This window comes from Eucyclogobius newberryi, unplaced genomic scaffold (assembly GCF_026437365.1).
Source record: "Eucyclogobius newberryi isolate DKJ021-1_F unplaced genomic scaffold, fEucNew1.0.hap1 SCAF_13, whole genome shotgun sequence".
NCBI lineage: Eukaryota > Metazoa > Chordata > Actinopteri > Gobiiformes > Gobiidae > Eucyclogobius > Eucyclogobius newberryi.
This window is the reverse complement of record NW_027315757.1, coordinates 21,850,360-21,874,382: the sequence shown is the minus strand read 5'-3', so window position 1 is coordinate 21,874,382 and position 24,023 is coordinate 21,850,360. Positions and strand designations below refer to the sequence as shown.

The following is a 24,023-nucleotide window of genomic DNA, read 5'->3' as shown; positions in this document are numbered from 1 at the left end:
GTGTGCGTCATGCAGCGCCTCACGAGCGACTCCGGCACTCCGGCTCCTAATAAGCATCACTAATGAACCACTTAATTCAGCGAGCAGGCCCTTATCAAAGGTGGATAGTGGAGTAATGCGAGGGAAAAAAGATGAAGAGGAGGTCAGTGAGTTCTGCTTTGATATGTCCACACTGACCGACTTTGATTGAAATGTGTCTCGTCTTTTTCAACTCTGCACCGACTGTGATCATGTGGGATCAGCTATATCCGACTGTATTAAAGTAAATTCGTATATAAAAAGAGAAAAGTGGATGAGAAAGCTAACTGAGAAGACACTGAAAGGATATGAAGGCTATAAAGAAAGGGTTGTGTTGTGATATTGTGCAAAAAAAAACAATGAAATGACACAAATCCAACCTGGAAAAGTGACAAGAAATAGTGTTTTTCAGTGATATTTTTTCTTTTTTAGTTTTAGTCTAGTTTGAGTGAGATGCTAATTCATTCAGTTGACTCAATTTGAGTACAGTATATAATTTGGTTTTCTTATTATGAAAATGAAATATGCTTTGCTTCTGGGGCACGATATACGCTTGTTCCTTGGAGTTTATACGTCTGATCAAATATTTTAAATAAGTACCGTATTTTCCAGAGTATAAGTCGCACTAGCCAAAAATGCATAATAAAGAAGAAAAAAACATACATGTCGCACTGGAGTTTAAGTTGCATTTTTGGGGAAATTGATTTAATAAAATCCAAGACCAAGAACAGACATTTCATCTCAAATGTAATTTAAAATAATAACAGATGAGAGAACATGGTGAATAGGTGTACGTATGCTAACGCTAACACCTTCAGCTACATGACGCACAGACAGAACTGTGTGGTAAGTGTCTGGTATGTTAATGTAACATATTAACAGTTATTCAGATAACTATAGCATAAAGAACATGCTAACAAGTTTACCAAAGCATCAGTTTTACCCCAAATCACTAAATCTATTGAATTCTTCTTCCTCTGTGTCACTTCTAAACAACTCCACAAACTCCAGAGGTAGAGGAAGTGCAGATTCTTCTTCTGCGTCGATTAGAGCCTAGAGAGCGCATGTGAAATGTGGTTGCCAGTGTGAAATTAACAAATAATATCACATATAAGTCGCACCTAGTCCGAAAAATACGGTAGTAGAGCTTAGAGTGTATTTTGAATAAAAGCATAAAATCTTGTTTGTGTTTAAAAAGACAAGCATTTTCTAACTTATAATTATAAAAAAATTGCTACTGCACTCGAGATAAGTACAAAACATACTCAAAATATAGTCAAATCATGATAAATCCAACTGAATTAAATCACTTTTTACCCTATTATCTTATTTTAAATTGTGATTTTTTCCAGTGTAAAAATTTACTTTTTTTTGTCAGCAAAAAAAATGACAGACAGAAGTTATTAAGAAATCCTTTAGAGGACGAAATGAACACTTTTACACATGCTGCAAAAAGCAAACGTAAGATAGATAATAGTGAAGTAAAAGTACTATGAAGCTATTGCAGATTCGTCTTAAAGGTACATTTAATCTACGCAAGTACCGTCTTCTTGACACTGAAATGTTTTACCTCCTCTTAACGACAATGTGGTTTTTCTGACAAATAAACCCGTGCATTTCATTTTTCTATTACGCTTACGCAGCTTTTAATGTATCACATGTCATAAACCCTAAATAACGACCTCCTGTATGTATCACATGACAAAGACGGGTTATCAATTCAGCCTGCTCATCAATAATTCAGCTTGTGCAGCGCTCTTTGTTCATCTGTGTATTTCCTCATGAATCCACGACGACTGGCAAAATACACACCGGCAGAAACAATTCTAAACAACGCATACACCGGGCCGCCAGATGCAACAATAACGACACATATTTAGACAGACACGGTGATAATTTAACAGCACGTTCGTTAATATTGCCATGTGGACATAACGTTCTGATCAAGCCCATTCTATCAGTAGTTATCAGCCTTTTTTATGTTTTTTTTTCATTATCGACACACAAATACTTGTTTTTGCATCTATTATAATCAGGGTTTTGTTGTATTTTTTGTTACAAACCCTATTATGATCATGTAATATGTTGAACTACAAGAAGTGTCTTATAATGCACAATAAAATAAAGGTTAAGAGACGACAGGAAGTGAAGAAATGAGCTGTGCAAATGTGGAAAATATAAACTTTAATCACATTTTTTATAAGTTATCTGCTTCTTTATTATTATTATTCTGTTTCTGTACCTAATTTGTGTTGCAACATTGAAATTTCCCCCATTGTGGGACAAATAAAGGTTACATCTTATCTTATAATTGTCATATTTATCCCTCCAATAAACTATTAAACGCACCTCACTCACGTGTTTATGTGTTCTGGTTGGAGAAAAAAAAGAAAAGAAAACTGGACTGGAACTAAATAAATAAACGGTTAAGCGACGCATGTGATTCTTGTGTTTTATGCACACGCAGTTCGTACTATTTCAGTCTTATGTTTAATTTTGCTCGCGTAACGCTGCTCTCGGTGCATTTTGATCGCCCTTCAGGGATACACAAAGTCATTGAAGTAAATATGAATACTCCCGGAAATGTTTAAAATGTGCGCAGCGAACGGATTCCTCTTATTTACTTATCCTTATCCACATCCTTATTTTTACGCAGTATTTGCCATTTTTTGAAGCCATATTAAGCGTTTTGAGCATATTCTTAAATCCTCTCGGCTCCAGAGCAGATGGCGATCCCGACACAAACCTCTAATCCCCATTATTGTTGAAGGCCCTCGTCTGGACCCGTGTGTCAGCGTGGCAGACACAAACATGAACAATCGCACTTCAAAAGGGACTTGACAGAAATGCATTGAAATCGTAATTTTAGTCTAATTTTGTCTAAGTTTGTTGAGTTTTTTTCAGTTTTTTTCAGAAGATTGCATGCATAAAATCATACTCTGCTTAAAGGTGCAGTGTGTAACCTTTCTGGTGGAGGGGTCAGCCACCTGCTTGTTTCCATGGAGATGTCATTACTTTGCCTGGAATAGTGTGTTTCACAGTGTGGCATTGCATAAGTGCATTTTCATCATTTGCATATGTGAAAATTGCAAAGAAATTTAATACAATAATAAAAAAACATGCATTCTGTCTCTACGGTGAAAGACAAGTTTAATGCTGTACTGTGGAATATTTTAGGCACAGCAACAACAGGCAAACAGATAAAAGTTGCACAGTGCATCTTGTTTTAATTTTGATATGAGGAAATATATGCAGTGTCTTATTGCGTTTAATAAATCATTTGTTCAAGCACAAACATAAATCATTCCACACAACAAACCTTGCCTGTTGTCTTCTGCACTTATGGTCGAGTTGTGACAGAACCAGTTGCACGTTGACTTGTCCTTTCTGTTGCAACCGGCTCCACGACTTGGAATGTGCAGTTTGGCTGAAGTGTAAAACGACAAGAATGAACCGGGAAGCCTCCGGTCGGTGGCTGTAAGCTCAACACACTACAACACAGAATATATTATCTACACTCATATCTTATGCTTTGAACGCGTTTGCAACATGAGACGATATCAAGTGCAAAAGGCTGATGATGACAAATGAACAGAAACTTGCGTAAAATAAAGTGACATTTCTGCATTTTGGTGGTTAATTGTAATTGCCCCTTTTCACCACTAGGGACAGTCACAGTTTTGTCAGTCTTGCCCAGCTCGGAGTTGTTTGATCACCTCACACAAGGGTCACGCCCGAACTGTAAACTGGTTCACCTTGAGAGGCAGCAGACAGACAATGATGAATTGTTTTGGGAAGAACAGAGTCGTCTTCAGTCTGAGATCACCGCCAAGGAAACCTGTCTGACGGACGATCCACGGAATGGAAAGCATTTTACAACAATGCAGGGTGAACCGATAGCAGGATAAATAAGCCACACGTAAAAGCAACAACACAATTACCGTATTTTTCAAACTATAAGTCGCACCTTTTTTCATAGTTTTGGCTGGGGTGCGACTTATATGTGATATTATTAACCGCATTTCAAATTTTGATTTTTTTGTCACACTGACCACCACAAGAGGGCGCTCTAGGCTCTAAGCGACGCAGAAGAAGAATCAGCACTTCCTCTACCTCCAGAGTTTGTGGAGTTGTTTAGAAGTGACACAGAGGAAGAAGAATTCAATGGATTTAGTGATTTGGGGTAAAACTGATGCTTTGGTAAACTTGTTAGCATGTTCTTTATGCTATAGTTATCTGAATAACTGTTAATATGTTACGTTAACATACCAGACACTTACCACAGTTCTGTCTGTGCCTCATGTAGCTGAAGGTGTTAGCGTTAGCATACGTACACCTATTCACCATGTTCTCTAATCTGTTATTATATTAAACTGCATTTCAAGATGTTCTTGGTCTTGGGTTTTATCAAATCAATTTCTCCCAAAAATGCGACTTATATATGTTCTTCCTTCTCTATTATGCATTTTTTGGCTGGTCTGACTTATACTCCAGAAAATACAGTATATATGTCCTTTTACGTCCTTTGACACAGTTTTATTACGACTAGATTAAAACAAATATTGTCCAGAGATCGTCCTTAATAGTCATTACATTTTGTCCCTTTAGGAAATCTGATTACTGAACATGTTCAACACAATCAATCAATCAATCAATCAATCAATCAATGTTATTATCCATGTGCTTTGATTTCACTGATGAAAAAATAATACTGACAACATTGTACTCAAGGAAAAGTACTGTTACATGCCTTATAAAGTAGTCAATTTCAATTACTGCTGCCAACATTGTACTTAAAACAAAAGTAAAATGTACACATGACAAATACTACTCAGAGTTACCAGTTACTTTTTAATGAACTGCACAGTACTCACATGATTTTTAAAAAATGTAAATAATTGCAATTACATGCTAAAACATTCAAGTACAGGTTTGAATTTAAATTTAATATAAAAATTGCCCCAAAAATCGTCTCAATTACAGCGACGTGAGTATTTGTAATGAGTTACTGTCCATCCTTGTTTGAGTTACACACTGTTTGTTATAGTGCTGTACAAAACCAAAATGTCTTTATTATGAAACAATATGGAAATGGCTTGATACTACATTTTGATATCCTTTTGATGTCTTTTTTCTTTTTAGACAATAAGAGAGTGATTATCAACACAAAATGATAGTTATTTCTTAATGTTATCATGCTGTATTTAGTCCACAGAGCTCAAAATGATTCTGGTCATGTTTCGGGTCATAATTAGCTTTATTTCTCGGTCAACTATGTATCTACTGTATTTTTGGCACTATAAGGCGCACTTAAAAGCCTTTAATTTTCTCAAAAAACTACAGTGCGTCTTATAATCCAGTGCGCCTTATATATGGATTAATTCTGGTTGTGCTTAATGACCTCGAAGTGTTGTTTCACTTAATGCGCCTTATAGTGCGGAAGATACGGTAGTTTTAGCATCAATATCTGAGTTCTGATACAATGGACCACCTAGTGTTTAATATTATCATCACAGCTCCAAACCAGGCTATTTCTATGGGCTCGGGAGAAGTCGGTTTGTAGTTTCCCGACATTAGAATGAAATAAACATCGATGTTCAGCTAAATGTGATGTCCTGAAAAGCCCTGCTCTAACTTCACTGACCTCCGACTTCATGTTCCACAAATCCAAAGGTCCTTTACCTCACGTCACCCTCTTTCTCTCTGCTCCCTCAAGCTTCATCTTCCTCATTTGTTTGGATAATCGCTTCTTCTTTTCCGCGCGTGAGGCAAATTGGCTTTTTGCGTGATGAATGGTCTTGACGACTGAAATGATTTAAAGCCGGCCACTGTGCATCGAGTTTTCCCCAACATAAACAATGGCATTTACAACAAGAGCAGACAATCTATTCCATAATTAAGGTTTGGAGAGACTTTGGGCTGAACTATAAACACGGACAATCCAATTTACAATGTTCCCGCTGAAATCAAACTGAACATTAATGAACGACAATCAAAAGCAGGTCAGTTTCACCGAATCATAATATTCAAATGTGATGATGTATACAAAGTTAATACATGTCGGCCTACTGAAAAAATATGTGTTCAGAACAGGCGGTACAGTTACTCTCGAAATTCACTGAGATATATTGAATCATGCCATGTAAGCTCAATAAATGTATAACAAACATGAACGCGACGCTGTTTTAATCATATTTTGCATTTTGTATCCAATATAATGCGACTCAGTGTGAAAGTACTATAAGTAGGGTTAGGGTTATACAGTATACAGTAGGTGTGGGTATTCAGTATTCTCTAAATTCAAGTATTCGTCCGAGCACTGGATGTATGTAGCAGCGTAACTACTTCTTTAAAGGATTTTCTCTCATTGTCTATTGCAAATCCGACCCAGAAACCCAACATCAGACATGACTTCACCACATCTATTATTGACTCGATGCCCTTAGATCATCTTTCAAATTATTTTAAGCACTCCTGAATCAATAAATGATGTAATGAACATTTACAGACAGCTCTAAACTAAAAGTAGCGCAAAGAGTTTAGCGTGTAATATCCAGGCCGCCGCTTCCTCGCATCTATATCTGTCTAAAGAGTGAGACCGACTTTGTTAATAGCAGAAAATGAAGAGGGCGCTTTACTCAGCTGAGAGTCCGTCCTTTACTGGAAGACCCCCGATGTGAGATCAATAGGCAAGAGGCAAGACTGTTTAGAGTGTTTACAGTATAATGTCTATGTCCACGTCTATGTCTAAATAAACTGCGGAGTGACATTCCATTTGAGCACGGATCAAGTACCGGTAATTATATGTGGGGAAGATGCTGACTAAGGCATGGACAAAAGTATAGTTTGCATGGGTAGAGTAGCCAAAATATGTACTTAAGTAAGAGTAACATATACAAAATGGTGAATGGTCACATTTATACAGCGCTTTTCTACCGTCAAGGCACTCAAAGCGCTTTACATCAAGGAAGCTGTCACATTCACACACACCAGATGTACGCAGACACTTTGAAATAATATTACTCAAGTACAAGTAATAATGAGTAAAATGTATTCAAATTTTCATGTAATTGGACGGACAATGCACAGATTCTGGAATTTTCTGAAAGAAAAAAATCTTATCTGAAGATAAGAGTTTAATGCATTTAATGTTGTTTATTAAAAGGCTTTTATCACATAATTACTCACAGTGGGACGAGGAAACAAAACTTTCATGCAAGAGTACTGCAAACAAACTTTAGTAAAAATAAAGGTACGATGTTTGAAAAGTGATTTTTGGATGTTACTCATTAATTTACTGTATGTGCATCATATTGGAGTTGCCATTCATGTGTGACCAAAAGAAGTACTCCATTTTGGTACTTAAGTAAAACACAGGAACAAAAGATGTACGCAAGTGAAAAGTCAAGGAATCACATATAAAACTTCAGTTAGTATTGAAATACATGTTTAAAATTGTATTACATTTATTTTTGTAATGCCCCAAATCACAACAGCAGCTGAGTAAAATTGTTGATTTTATATCAGCAGTAAAAAGTATTTTGTGTATTTTCAGTTTCTCAATGTTTCTAGACTTTTCGTACATATTCTAATAAGAGTGTTTACTTTACCACTATGATTAGTATTATTTTGTCTTATGTTCAATTTTGATTTAAAATGTTTGTCTCTATTCCCTTTTAAGAATATGAGAGGTTCTGTACATAGGAGTTTTGCTTATATAAGAGTTTTTTTCTATTAAGAGTGTTATCTGTTACTTTCTTCTGTATCTACTTGTGTTGCAGCACTGAAATTTCCCCATGTGTGGACAAATAAAGGCTTATCTTATCTTATTCAGTCCAGTTAAAAATGTAGTGAGTAGAAGATACTTGCTCTCAGATGTAGTGGAGTAAAAGTAAATACTGGCAAATATCCACTGTAAAATGTACTTAAGTAAAGTAAATACCCCAAAACGTTAATTAAGTGCAGTACTTTTCCATTTGTACTAATTACTTTCCACTGACCACACGTGACCAGTAGATGGCGCCCTCAGACACGAAAGCCAGCGGATCCCCGCGCACGGCGCGTCTCCCGATTGCGTTAATCAAAGCAAAGGTCAGCTGCAAGAGCAATCCGCGCACTCATTAGAGACGAACCAACACATTTGATTACGGTTAATTCATTAGACAGAGCTAAACTGTGACGTGACGTGTCCGCGAAGTATCATAAAGTGGGGAAGCGGCGCGCGCGGGGCTGCTGTCTCTCCAGCTCCCCGCACACACACACACACACACACACACACACACACACACACACACACACACACACACACAGTCACACACACACACTCACACACACTCACACACTCACTCTCTCTCTCTTTACACCGCACAAGAACCTGTGAATGGTCAGACAGATCTCGGGATTTCGCCAGTCGGGACCAGGACGCGTGCCAGGGAGCGGGGCGCACGGCAGAGCACGCGCGCTTTTCCCGATGGCACCAAAGTACAAAGGACGCGCGGATACTTTTGCACAACACACTTAAAAAAGCGCAGAAGGAAAGAAAGCACCGGGAGTGAGGGGATTTATTCCGTTTTTTTGGAGAAGCGGGGAGAAACCGGCGCGCGTAACGGTGGTGCCCATGGCGACTTTTTCGCGCCGCGGGTGACGAGCGCACAAACATGGAATAAACGCGCGCGCCGGCTCTCTGCGCTCCAAAGAAGAGCGGCGGCGGGGATGGCGGCTCTGCGGAGGAAATTCGGTGAGGACTACCAGGTGGTCAACACTACGAACAACCGCGCGCCCACGTTCAACAGCGCGCCGGGCAAGAAGAAACGCCAGCGCTTCGTGGAGAAGAACGGCCGCTGCAATGTCCAGCACGGGAACCTGGGCGGCGAGACGAGCCGGTACCTCTCGGACCTGTTCACCACGCTGGTCGACCTGAAGTGGCGCTGGAACCTGCTCATCTTCATCCTGACCTACACGATCGCCTGGCTGGTCATGGCCTCGATGTGGTGGGTCATCGCGTACATCCGCGGGGACCTGACGCACGGGCGCGACCCCTCGTACACCCCGTGCGTGGCCAACGTCTACAACTTCCCCTCGGCGTTCCTCTTCTTCATCGAGACGGAGGCGACGATAGGCTACGGGCACCGGTACATCACGGAGAAGTGCCCGGAGGGGATCATCCTGTTCCTGTTCCAGTCGCTGCTGGGCTCCATCGTGGACGCGTTCCTCATCGGCTGCATGTTCATCAAGATGTCCCAGCCGAAGAAGCGCGCCGAGACGCTCATGTTCAGCCAGGACGCGGTCATCTCGCAGCGGGACGGGAAGATGTGCCTGATGTTCCGCGTGGGGAACCTGAGGAACAGCCACATGGTGTCGGCGCAGATCCGCTGCAAAGTCATCAAGGTAAAGTCGTTGTAAAGTTTGCGCCAAAATGAGGCCAAAAACAGACGCGCATTAAAACGTCAGTATTACTTTTCACTACTTTAATGAATGGGTATTTTATGTTTTATTTTTTGTCCCCAGAAAACTTGCTCCACACACATGACACTGCCACTTCCTCAGATTAGAATACTAAAATAATCCTTTATTGTCCACACATGGGGAAATTTCATTGTTGCAACGCAGGTAGATAAAGAGGAAAAGAACAGATCACTTATAGGAAGTTTGAAAAACACTCTCAATGGAAGAATTCTTATAAACAAAAACTCCTATAGACAAAACCTCCCATTTCCCAACAAGGGATGGAGGGGAAAAATAATAAAAATAAAAATAAATAAATACCATTGCATGTTATCACGACAGTAATTGCACATGAATTGCACATGAATTGCACAGTAATTGCACTGAGCAGATATGTAGAAGCAAACTCCAAGGATAACCAAATTAATCAATCAACTATATTGACAGGAATACTACTACTATTATACTTCGAACAAAACACGACTAATATACTCTTTAACAAACGCATGTGAGAAACGTTTGCATTGATGCCACGCTGATGTTTTGGTCAGGTATGAACACATTAAACAAAGTATGCACAATAAAACCAGAGTAACATCCATCAATGTATTGTCTGAATGAACAAAAATACACAACTTTATAAAATTAAAGTAGATTTCTGCAAAAACACCACTGATTGATTGGTTTTAGACATGATATAATATATCATGTCTAAAACCAATCAATATTTAATATCATATCATAATCAATATATTTGGTTTAGATCAATGGTTCTTACATTTTTTCAGTCGCGACCCCCATAGTAACAACTGTTGGCCACATGCAATGTCATAAAGTAGACTTATTTCTAAGGACTGGTTTTATTTTCCAGCAAACAGGAATCTCACAATCAGAAAAAGGTTTTATTGTCATTGTCAGTGAACAGAAGTCAGAATCCAGGAACTTTGCTTTGGCAACATACAACAACGAAGAAGAAAAATAGATACATTCATCACAAAAGTCCTTAGGCAAGACCCTCGGCGCTCCTGCCTGTGCCTGCAGTGATGAGTGACAATGAAATGCATGAACAAGCTCTGCGGGCTCGAGATATATATACAAGTACTGTAGTATTATTCACGTCATACGCACTCATGAAAGAGGGTGACATTCAGAGTAGATATTGAAGAATTGTATCAAGATTACAAACAGGCCACACAGCACCAGTGTCGCTATGTTTATCCTGTATATTTAAAGAGGAATGTGGGGCACCAGCAATTTTAGTCAAATATCAAAATTAATGAATCGAAAACAAAATGAATAGTTGGTAAATCTGAAGTTTTGTGAGAACGTAACCGCGACATTGACCCTGTTTCTTTGCCAACTTTGGTTTATGAAGCGTTATTGACCAAACAATTAGACAATTAAGTGCAGTAGTTTCCGTTTAGGCGACGTCCTTGAATATTGGCGCGATGTTTCAACCAATCAGACACGTGCTACGAGTCAGCTGACAGAGACGGGGGTCTGGACTGTTTCAGCATTAACTGGTCCGACATAGTTCTACGGGTTACAATGTTACACGACGAGTCATAAGACAGTTACATGAACATCGTTAACATTATACACGGTAAATTCATCATGTGGACAACGCCTTCAGTCAGATGAAACAGCACAGTCTTTTAGCTGCGTTTTAGCTTTCATCTTGGGAGAGAAAACGGCTCTTGAGAGTTCATTTGAATCCCAATGTATATATATATATGGCCAACATTGACTGACTAAACTAGAGCTAAGTAAGGGGACTAGAACAGAACCAAACCAAGTCTACATCAGGATTAAATAGGGCTCAATTTAAGGACCAAACAACCACAAGTTCATCGTTTTCCTTCACAAAGTCATAATAATGCTCTGCGCAGGACTCTAGAGCATACAGTAAGTCATGAGGTAACAAAGAAGAGTTGCGTATCACACACCGAGGGCTTAGCTGTTCTCCTCGTTAAACAAAACCCGGCTTAACGTGATACGTACTTCATCCTCAGCTGCGGGTCGCGAGCCAAAGTGACAGAAAGGTACATCTTTAAACACAAAAGACAAAAACAACATGACGGAAGCTACGTTTTGGTTGTAAAATTAAAAAAAGTGGTCTTTACATCACTTTGTTTGGTCACTTTTTGCTGTATCTTCAACGTAACCCTCAAATTTACATATTTTATTACCCAGTGTAGCACCCCGCTCTTAAATATCCTCAGGGGTCGTACAATGAATAGCAATTGGAGCAAAATCTAAAATTGAACGATCAAATTTAGCAAAAGGCTACAATGGTTTAGTGACATACGTCTAAGAATGTTCTGAAAACCGCTTTTATTTCTCTGGCAGTTCGTATTTCCTCTCAACTGTTATTGTTCCCGTGCTTTTGGAAAATGTTCAACTGTACCTTTCTCCGACGCAATATCGGTCGGTAAAAATTACGTATTTTTCAAAATCGTTCAGCCCCATAATTGACGCCGTCGCTTTAAAAAGAGGACGTATCGTCCTCAGAGTTTCGATGGGAGTGTGTTTGTGTGCGACGCTCAGAAAAAGTCTATTCATTTGGCTCGTTTCAATTGAAAGTGATACACAAAGGGAGATTATCAATTCAAGACCATTTTTAATTGAACTGGATTAGCTCGGCTTGCACAGAATTACAAACATTTGAGCGCGACATCACCTCATGGCTTTATTTTCTGAGCGATAAGACACTGTAGACGGCTTTGTTCCTCTCCCGATGTCAAATTGAAAAAAGACATTTCTCCACAGTGGGAGGGCGAGTCGCTGTGGGGGGGGAAAAGTCGTTCTGGTTTTATCGCCGAGAGAGAGATCAGGTCGGGATTTCTCTGCAATGACTGGGTTTATCTACATGAAACAGAAACTGGCACAAAGTCCAGCCTCTCCTCGGTCAGCACAGGAAAAAACGTTCATGTTTTTTGCTGTTTCTGTCACAATCGCGCCGAAAAAAACTAAATTATTCAACTCCAAAGATGTGATTATTGTCAGTTGAGAGAACTTTTAGCTATAAGTTTGATATGGCAAGTTTGTGACGCCAATCTATAACAAATAATGATTCGGTTTGACATCTGTACATAGTAAGTTTGGATATTTCTTCAAAAAAATCTCCCATAGAGTGACAAAGGCCCCGCCCTCCACCTGAAACTAAAACATCATCACATTCTACAACAACCTATTCTTGGGTTTCAGGCAGTTCTTTCCAGACGTGAAGGTTTTTGGGAGGACTTTTCCAAAGATGTATATTTATATTTTACACTGTAGCTTTAAACGTCATTGAATGTTTTATTAGCTTAACCATTCAAAAGTGCTCTGACACTATTTAATAAATGTATTTACGAGTGGTGAACCAGCAGTTTAACACCTCGTTTCATGTCTCTTTTGTTGCCTTTTTTACATTCTGTCCCAAGCTCCACGGGAAACACGAATAACTAAAATAAGAATTAAAGCTTGAAATATTTAACTTAAAGGACACTTCGTATTACTATAACATAAGTAGATTCCCATTTTACATTTCGTTCATTGTAAACCGCAGTATTGATCTAAAACGTCTTAGTGACAAAAACGGGTCCAAGCACTTCCTGTTCACTTCCTGTTCAGAACTGACAAGCCCCGCCTCTTTGTAGTGGCACTTCACCATGACAATGACAATGTTTCCCTCGAAGTTGTCATTTTTCAAATAATCACAGGTACAGGGAATCAAGTACAGGGAAGTGGGCGGGTATAGGGGGTAGGGGCAAACAGGGATTTTCTGAGCACTCAAACGCAAGAAAAAATACAGGATAACTAAAGTATGCATGAATAATAGTATAAAATAATGAATGAAGACAGTAATAAAGGTTAAAAGCTCATTTAAGCAGATTTAGCATAATATCCCCTTTAATCTAAGTTTGCTTTATGCCATAAGCTACTATAGTTTTGAGTTTACTTTAGTTTAGTGTCCAAAAAGCAGAGTTTTGAACCCGACATCTTTCCCTCGAAGTTGTAATTTTTCAAATAATTGCAACTAAGTACAGGGATGTGGGCGGGTATAGGGGGTAGGGGAAAACAGGGATTTTCTGAGCACTCAAACGCAAAAAAAATACAGTATAACTCAAGCATGCATGAATCAATCAATACAAAATAAAAAAACAAATGATAAACTAATGATGGTTAAAAGCTCATTTAAGTAGATAATTTAGCACAATACCCTCTTTAATCTAAATTAGCTTTATGCTAGAAGCGTACTATAGTTTTGAGTTTACTTCGGGTCAAAAAGCAGAGTTCATATCAAGTCAACAAAACAAAAAAACAAACACATTTTCATAATTAAATAACTTAAATCTAAAAAGAATCGTCTAAACCCTGCACTAACACAGAGGACGATCAGGATGCGTGAGGTTGACGGGTTTGCGCCTCTCATTTCCCCGGCTCCTCTCCTTCTGCCGTCGGTGCGAGGTGTGCGATGTGAGCCGTAAAAAAGACAAACAGCATTAGCGCGGTGCTGGGAGCTTGTTTATTCAGCGCAGCCACAGAGTGCAGCCGCGGTCAGCCTAATGATGCATGCGCCGACAGCAATGCAACCGGGAGCCTTCTGCGCGAGCCGTGTGCTTCAATGGCGGGATGAACGGCGTTATGTGGAGAAGGTGTGGAACAAAAATGTGAGGCCGTTCACTGAGGGAGGGGGGAGGAAAAGACAATAATGATGTCACAAATGATAGTGTTAGAGAAGAAATATCACCGTTTTATGATTTTTCACTTTGATTATTCACACCCTGATCAATAAATAGAGTTCAAACCAAACTCCATGGAGATATAGCGTATTTTCTGGACTATAAGTCACACTTTTTTTCATAGTTTTGGTCGTGGTGCGACTTATACTTATATTTAAACTTATATACTTATACTCCAGAGCGACTTATATGTGATATTATTTGTTATTTTCACACTTGCAACCGCATTTCATACTCCAGTGCAACTTATATATGTTTTTTCTTCTCTATTATGCATTTTTTCGCTGGTGCGACTTATAGTCCGGTAAATACGGTAGATATGTTTTAATCCATTCGTTCCAAAGTAATAACACTTCCAAGGACACAAGTAGGTGATGGATACAAAGTCAGATCTGTGGACTGGCGATCCCTTCACAACTTCAAACGCGTATGTTTTTCAAGGACTTAATGCCTATTCTATTTTGGACTAAAATTACACTTAAACTTAGTCTGTGCTGCTTTTGCTTTCATTAAAGTTGTCTAAATGATTATATTTATATAGGAAACACAGTTCGAGCATAAATTGACTTGAAATAGTTTTTACAGTGACTTCTTTTGTGTTCTCATGTTGACCTGAATATTCACGATTGTTGATTGATTGAATAATCTCGATTCGACTGAAATTTACCAGCAAAATGTAGATAAGATAAGATAAGATAAGATATTCCTTTATTGTCCCACATGGGGAAATTTCATTGGTGCAACGCAGGTAGATACAGAGGTAGATACAGAAGAACAGATCACTTATAGGAAGTCTGAAAAACACTTTCAGTAGAAGATCTCCTATAAATAAATAAAAAACTCCCATAGACAAATAAATAAATAAATACATAAATACCATTGCATGTGATCACGACAGTAATTGCACATGAATATGTGTCACGACAGCACATAGATTGCACATGAATTTTACATGAATTGCACATGAATTCCAACAGCAATTGCATATATGACAGAATTGCACATCAGTATTAGGTTAGGTCAGTATTGCGAGTGTTCAGTACTAACAGTTTTTGTTATAAAGTCTGACAGCAGCAGGAAGGAAAGACCTACGGAACCTTTCCTTCGCACATCGAGGGTGGATCAGTCTCTCACTGAAGCTGCTCTCCAGAGCGGACAGAGTGTCCTGCAGGGGGTGACACTCATGGTCCAGCATAGATGTGAATCTAGCCAGGACCCTCCTGTCCCCCACCTCCTGCACCGAGTCCAGAGCACAGCCCAGGACGGAGCTGGACTTCTTGATGACTCTGTCCAGCTTCCTCCTCTCCCTCTCTGTGATGCTGCTGCTCCAGCAGGCCACACCGTACAGGAGGGCCGATGCCACCACAGAGTCGTAGAAGGTCTTCAGGAGTGGCCCTGTCACTCCAAAAGACCTGAGTCTCCTCAGGAGGTAGAGCCGACTCTGGCTCTTTCTGTACAGTGCGTCTGTGTTATGAGTCCAGTCCAGTTTGTGGTTCAGATGAACACCCAGGTACTTGTATGAGTCCACTCTCTCAATGTCCCGTCCCTGGATGTTCACTGGTGAGGGGGCAGTGGGGTGGCGTCTGCGGAAATCCACCACCATCTCCTTGGTCTTCCCCGCGTTGATGAGGAGGTGGTTCCGCTGACACCAGTCCACAAAGTCCTGCGCCAGTCCTCTGTACTCCGCGTCATCGTCGTCCGTGATGAGTCCGATGACGGCAGAGTCATCAGAGAACTTCTGCAGGACACAGCTGTCCGTGTCATGTCTGAAGTCTGCAGTGTAAAGGGTGAAGAGAAAGGGCGCGAGGACAGTGCCCTGGGGCGCCCCCACACTGCAGGTCCGAGTGTCAGACACACAGTTCCGGGCTCTCACAAACTGGGGTCGGTCTGTGAGGTAGTCCAGGATCCACTCTGCCAGGTCATACTCCACACCAGCCGTCTCCAGCTTGTCCCTCAGGAGCAGCGGCTGGATGGTGTTGAAGGCACTGGAGAGATCGAAGAACAGGATCCTCACAGAGCTGCCAGGCTTTTCCAGGTGAGAGAGGGAGCGGTGCAGCAGGGAGATGACGGCGTCCTCCACTCCGATGCCAGACCGATATGCAAACTGCAGCGGGTCCATGGCTGAGCTCACGGTGGAGCGGAGGTGGTCCAGGACCAGCCGCTCCAGTGTCTTCATCAGGTGGGACGTGAGAGCCACTGGCCTGAAGCTGTTGAGGTCTTTGGGGCGCGGTGTCTTAGGCACAGGTACCAGACAGGAGGTCTTCCAGACCTGTGGTACCACCCTCAGCTTCAGGCTCATGTTGAAGACATGCTCCATAACTCCACACAGTTCATCTGCGCAGGACTTAAGGAGCCTGGGGCTGATGCCATCAGGTCCTGCTGCCTTCCTCACTTTAATCCTCTTCAGCTCACTCCTCACCTGTGCTGCTGTGACAGTCAGTGGTTGGCAGGGGGACCGTGTGCTGGGGGGATGGGTGAGTCCAGGCGAAGTGGGGAGCTGATGGTCCGGGGCAGATAAGCGAAGAGGAACAGATGCAGGGCATTGTCCAGCTGTGGAAGAGGGAGCATGCAGCTGTGCAGGGGGAGGGGCGGGTGACCGATCAAACCTCAAGAAGTGAGCATTTAAATCATTCACCCACTGTAGATCCCCCTCTGTCTGGGCAGGGGGGATTTTGAAGCCTGAGATGGTTTTCAGGCTCCTCCACACTCCCTGAATGTTCTTTTGCTGCAGCTGCTCCTCCATCCTCCTCTTGTAGCCGGCCTCAGCCTGCCTGATCTTCCTCCTCAGCTCCTTCTGCACAGTCTTCAGCTCCTCCTTGTTCCCTGACCTGAAGGCTCTCTTCTTCTCCTTCAGCAGAGCCTTCAGTTCACGGTTAATCCATGGCTTGTTGTTTGGAAAACACCGCACCGTCCGGGAGGGAACAATGTTCTCAAAACAGAAGTTGATGTAGTCCGTGATGCACTCTGTGATGGTGTTGATGTCCTCCCCATGTGGGTCATAAAGCTCAGTCCAGACAGTGGTGCTGAAGCAGTCCCTCAGAGCCTCCTCGCTCTCAGCAGACCACATCCTCACCTCACGGGACACCACAGGCTGCCTGCGCACGATGGGTTCATACACAGGCCTCAGATGTACAAGGTTGTGGTCCGAGCTGCCCAGGGGAGGGAGGGGGGAAGAGGAATAAGCCTCCTTGGTGTTGGCAAAAAAACAAGTCCAAGATCTAATATATAATAAGTGTACGCTAACACTACACTGCAGCTTTTACAGGTTTCTCGGTTGATTTAGAGAAGTGGCTTATTGGTTAAAGCCTGAGACATGTTAAAATGTGACTTTCCTCTGGTTTCTCTAATGATTTCAACTTAAAATATAATCACGATGCCATCTCCTCATACCGTATGCGTTTGTTTCGTTTTTTTAAATGGCTGTTATTCATAAAGCTGTCAAAAATCTACAGTTCGACGCTCATTGGAACTAAAACTAGAATCAAAACTAGATACTCATACATCATGCGTCGATACTGGTATGTTTATAGTTTTAGAATACAAATATCAAATAAACTAATATAAGTTTGTGTTGAAAATGATATTCCATTGTCTAAATAACCGTGTTCAAGTATTGGAATTGTGTTTTATGTATCAAGCCTTTTCCTTAGTATCAAATTTGAGTCTGACAACAATAAGCCATCGTTTGTTCAACAGCAAAACAATCATTTCATGTTTTCACATGAAAACATTTCCCCTGAGGCTGAAGCAGTAGTAAAACTCTGTACATTTTTGTGGACACTTCTCCGTTAGCGTTTTCTGAAGCCCACCTTTTGTTCCCTGTGAAACACAAAGTGCATCACAAAGCGCCTCTAAGGTAACCCACTATGGTTTTCCTCATGCCGCTGTAAAGTACAGTAAATACCTCGTGCTCCGTGCACAGCTTTGGATGTGTTTTGTATTTGTGCTGCAGGGCTGTTTGCTCTAACCTTATTCTTTCGCTTCACAGCCTCACTCACCGACACTGATTCTTCTGCCAGAGAACTATAAAAATGAGTCACTGCCTGAACAAAGAAAACCAAAAACTTGTTATTCTCTCCCAGATACTTTGAGGCATTAGGTCTGTACAATGTGCGGCTCACTTTGTTCCGTTGTGTACGTTCGATGCTCTGTGTGCAAACAGAGCTGGTGAAGTGAACAAGAGGACTTTATAGTTCTGACAGACTAAACAAACCAAAGAATATGGAATACTTGAGATGCAGCGTCCCATAAATGATGCATAAAGTAAAGAGGGTACATTAGGAAACTTGTTTCACAATATTTACTGCATTTGACCTTCTGTCAATCATGACAATTGTAAACTGAAATGTTATGCTCACACTGATCACAAACATCATCCCTAAAATGTTCCACTCTGTCTTTTTAGGCTTTTACGAACTGTACCAAGAACTAAGTTCCTGATCACCCAGTCCTTGTTGTCCAGGTTCATTCTCTTCAAAAACGTTGATCTAAGTCAGAAAATGAATGTAATATAGTTCCCAATTAAGTGAATGTATGAAATGTGCTTTTGTGTTGACAAAATGTTCCTGGTCTAACTGATAAGTACCTAACTCTGAGCAAGAGCTAAAAAAGTCACCAAACATTGGTCAGCGCTGCTCTAAACCTCACTGACCTTTCATTAAAAGTGTCTTTCCTCCTGTGAAGAACGTCTGGAGAAGAAGTGAGTTCTTCCTTGTGTATATATGTATATAATATAAAAATATATGTTTTCATTTGCTTTTGGTGGAAGTTTGGACCAGCAAGTCTTGCCCTCTCCTTTATTGGGGTCACTGGCTGTGGCAGAAGGGACTTGGCCGCACGACACGTTTTTTGGGGGGCAAAATTCAAGGCAGGGGTATTTTGGATATATCTTTTTAGAGCCCGTTTGAAGGGTCCATGCAGTGCGGAGAGTGACTCAGCCGAGGTGAAATTGGCAGAGAAAGCCCTGCCTCTCAGCCATGCAATCCGGATATGTGAGTGGGATATGGAATACATTTGAATAGATACATGCAAATTTGATCCACAAAGACAAGAGCAAAATTAGGGGACAATCAGACTCAGAGGCCAGACAGCTGTGCTCTGCTGGAAGGGGGAGGTTAAGGGGGGAAACAATAGACTTCAGGCTATTGTTGTATGTTAGCGCTGGATAATACAGGTGCAGGAAAATATTGTGAGCGCATTTGGCAGGACAAAAGCTGTGTTATTGCATGTTGTCGAATATTTCCAGGACCTCGTGTCAGTAATATTGCAGTGTGGTTTTGCATTCACAGCAAAAGAAAGAATCAGATTTTCCATCAAAGTATAAGTCGCACCAGCCAAAAAATGCACAATAGAGAAGAAAAAAAAAAAAAAATATATATATATATATATATAAGTTGCACTGGAGTATAAGTCACATTTTTAGGGGGACATTTATTTGATAAAATCCAAAACCAAGAACAGACATTTCATCTTAAAATAATAACAGATGAGAGAACATGGTGAATATGTGTACGTATGCTAACGCTAACACCTTCAGCTACATGAGGCACAGACAGAACTGTGGTAAGTGTCTGGTATGTTAACGTAACATATTAACAGTTATTCAGATAACTATAGCATAAAGAACATGCTAACAAGTTTACCAAAGCATCAGTTTTACCCCAAATTACTAAATCCATTGAATTCTTCTTCCTCTGTTGAATTCTTCTTCCTCTTCCTCTACCTACTCCAGAGGTGGAGGAAGAGCAGATTCTTCTTCTGCGTCATTTTTAGCTTCGAGCGCCCTCTTGTGGTTGTCAGTGTGAAAATATGCGGTTGCCAGTGTAACGGTCATATAAGTCGCTCCGGCCAAAACTATGTAAAAAGGGGCAATTTATAGTTCGGAAAATACAGTATAAGCTTGATTCCCAAACTATGTTTTTTCAGATTACACATTTGACAAATGGGAGTAACTGTATTTTTTCTTTTTACAGCAATGACTTCACTGGGGAAAAATGATTATAAGTTAAAAATGTTTTGCACCAAGTAGTATTTTATATTTTAATTTGAGTTTATTTATTTATTTCTAATTCCAAGTTGGAAATTGCTTGTCTTTTTTATTTCAAATAAAACACAGAATGTTACATTGTCCCATTGGCAAAGTTGGAAAATCGAAATACCAAAAACAAGGAAACTTAGTCTAACTGTCTACTCTCTGTAGTAGTTTAATGCTAGTGTATGAAGCAGTTATTTAGTCATTCTATCTGGTTTATTTGAGTAGTTTAAGTCGTGACATGTAACGTTTACTTGTCTCCTTAGCGATGTTATTGCTGTGCCTGACATGTTGTATTGTATGGCATTAAACTAATAATTAATCTTGCATTTAATCAGTTACAGATGTTTTTACTCCTAAACGTTTATGGCATTCTTACTGTAAGGGCTCTGCTTCATTTATTAATCGGTCTTAGTCAACCAAATATTTTATTAGTTGACCAATTATTTCATTAACAGGAGATCTGGGAGTGACTGGACAGTTTAATCTGCCTTTTTTTTGGAGAGTTTTGAGAGCTTTCACCAGCGCCACGCCTCAATCGACGGGCAGCTCTTTAATTAAACAGTTCCTTTAATCAGTTACAGCTCTAACACAGATCTGACTCGTAACTCGGCCCGGTGGCGTCAACTGCTCGTCTCCGTGAACACATATATAAGTTGGCACACTGTGGAGCGATGGCGGAGACAAGGAGAGCTGGACATCTTATGCGTTGGTACAGAGCATGCTAGTGCGCATTAGCTTTAGTCGTTGAGGTTGAGGGGAGCAGACTGTCACACATGGTCCAACTGAAATGCAGCTTGGTGGGGCGCCCTGCTGGAAAATATGACTCTGGTGTGAGTGCGAGGAGGAGGAGGAGGAGGAGGAGGAGGAGAGGAGATGATGGAGAGCACTGCACTTCACAGGGAAAAGAAAAGCTTCCGTGTAGTACTCCGGGATGAAGCAGACATTGATCGCTCACACAAAATAAGAGCTACGGCGCGTCGTTATTATCGATTTGTCTTATGAATTGCAATAGGATCATATAAATAAATCAATAAAATTAACTGCCATACGGTGAAGGTAAATCATGCATACAACTGCTACTAGTGCTACTACTAGAGCTGCGACTACTACTACAACAAATGCTACACTACTGTTCACTATTCTCATGACGTTTAATTGTTTTCTGGACCATAAATAGAATAAAATACATACCGTTTGATAAGAAAACATGTTTCATTGTAAACAAAGCTTCAAGAACACATACATTTGAACTAGAATTAGTAAATGTTCAGCTTCAATTTGGCATATTTTGGCTCTTGAGTACTTCTACTTTGACATCTCGTGTTTTAGAACTAAAAAAAACAAAAAGCAAATTTACTTCATGTCATTTTGGCGTTTCACATTGACTTTGCGCTCCGTCTACTGGCTGCAGAGGGAATTACATGGGTCAGCTCACCAAATAGATGTCTTTCTCCTGACACGCTAACGCAACCTCAGAGTTGTAATAATTGTGATTTGAGGCAGAAATGCTCTGAGTCTGGCGTTGATTTATGGACTTCAAAACCTCCCAGAAGATGTGTGTGTTTCTGATGCTCTGAGAGGACTTTCTAAACAAGAATCATCAAACGAGAGCGAATGAAGCTAAATACAACTCCAGGCATGTTTTTAATGAGGGAAAAATGTTATAATGACATATCTGACTAGTCAAATATTATAATGGTTATTTATGTTTCTATTTGTTTCTATTCTATTTTCAATGCATCATTTCCTGTTATAAGCACGTTGAATAACTTTGCGTACAAATTGTGCACTAAAAATAACCCTAAAATTATCTTTAGTTGCAGCCCGAATTTGCAGTCAATCTTGCCCCATTTCCAATCAAAGAATGCACAAAACAATCATCTAAGAATCTAGTAACATCTTTAATCTTTTAAACTCAATGGCCAGTGCATTTTCTCCCCTTCACACGCAAAAGAAAGGCCAGTGCAAAAGCGTGACAGTACGAGCCTCTACATCTTCTGCCTCTTTACACTTTGGAGCCGTGTTAGAGTATTTTCCACCAATCAGAGCGTGCGCAGTCACAACACGCTAAACACGTCCTGGGCCAAGAACATTGTGACACCAATCGAAGTGACTTCTGCAGGAAGTCACTGAACTGCAAGGGCCCTCAAGAAACCATCAGAAGTGTAGTCCCAAAGATGGGAGGAGAACTCAAATATAATATGCTGATACACCATTTTACACTCTTTTACTCTTAAATGGAGATAAAGCTTCTATTTATGAGTCAATCATAAATAGGAAGAGAAGGAGAGGCATTAAGGCTTTTATTCTTATTTTATCACAACCGTATTTTGTGCTGTGACAAAGCAGACTCCTTCTGCAATTACAATTATAAAAGGAGACATATGCAACATAAAAGCTTTGTATATATATTTTTTTCATTAAACTTTATTTATTTATTGACCTTTATTTAACCAGAAAAGTCCCTCTGAGCTGTAGCATCTCTTTTTAAGGGAAGTCCTGCCTCAGAGGGGAGGAGCCTATAGTACATATTTTTAGTAGTAGGAGAAACCGAAGCACCCAGAGGAAACAGACACAGGGAGAACATGCAAACTCCACCTGCCCCGACCTTCTTGCTGTGAAGCGAGAGTGCTACCATGCAATGTATAGAGGGGCCCGGAGGCGTGTCACTTTGTTATGATGACATTTTGACCTTTATGGTGGCGTACTGTGAAGGGGCAGCTGGAAGTCAGCGGAATTGTTTCTTTAAAAAAAAGAAAATAGATCAACAGCAATACAACATAATCTGCAGTGGTCTGATTATAAACGATATAGCTGTCAAATGCATAATTATGTCTTTAAATACTGATAGCGCAACATATAGTGCGTATAGTTAATGCATGGAATACAGTACATATATACTTCACATCTACACAGTCAGAGCAGTTGAGATTAAGAGGTTCCTCTCAGCATCAGACTTGTATCGATCAAAGCTGTGGGGGGTTTGTTGCATCTATAGGAGGCTTTGTTTTAACAGCCTCTCGGGACAATTCGGAGTATTGGAGTATGTGAATTGTATATTATTTGTAGTTATGTTTTACATTATTTGATAAGCTTGGCACCGTCAGAAAACCTTTGCGTCAAGAAAAGATGGCGAACAGTCCTTTCCCCTCACTGCTGCCACGGCTTTTTGTGACTCTGAATACTCTGACAGTAAATCTGTTTATCTTCTTATAATGCCATAAACCACTGTGCCACATCAGCAGCACGGGACTCTTGACACACAACAAGAAATACACAAGATCCTACTGTGTACCCACTCACTCAGAAATATTTACAGAATTGTATGCTTTGTTGGATAAAAATATAAATGATGTACTTTTGAAATAAGGTGTAATCAACAGATACAGCTCTTATTTCAAAAGTACATCATTTATATTTTTATATCAACAGATACAGGTGAAGTGCACTTGTTTGTTGTCATGGTTGGAAATGATCAGAATAGTAAATAATGCCAAGTGCCAATGAACAAATCCAAGCAGTAAAAAATGAATGGGAGCAAATGTCTGTTTTTGACATGGCAGTGACATCTGGTAGTCATTTTCAATCTGAAGGTGAGGGGGTTTTACACTGCGCTAGGTTAGTCCTGCCCTAAGAGAGGACGTATAACCCATGCTCTGACTTTGTTTACCTGACGGAGGCAAAGGAGTTTGCCTCCATCACGCGTCTCGATTTCAGAAACAGTGTCCAGATGGCGACCTTTGAAGCCCTTTATTCTCTGGACCGGGGATTACGTCGACTGAATAGATGAATATCATACA

At 40.4% G+C, this 24,023-nt stretch overlaps 1 protein-coding gene across 1 annotated transcript in view; it reads left to right on the top strand.

The window, feature by feature from the left end:
* The first annotated feature begins 8,729 nt into the window (after positions 1–8,729).
* kcnj19a (potassium inwardly rectifying channel subfamily J member 19a) overlaps positions 8,730–24,023 on the top strand; it is a 32,208-nt gene continuing 16,914 nt past the window's right edge. The window contains exon 1 of the mRNA XM_072442909.1: positions 8,730–9,405. Within this exon, the coding sequence (XP_072299010.1) occupies positions 8,731–9,405 (675 nt within the window). The 5' untranslated portion in view covers position 8,730. The remainder of the gene's footprint in view (positions 9,406–24,023) is intronic.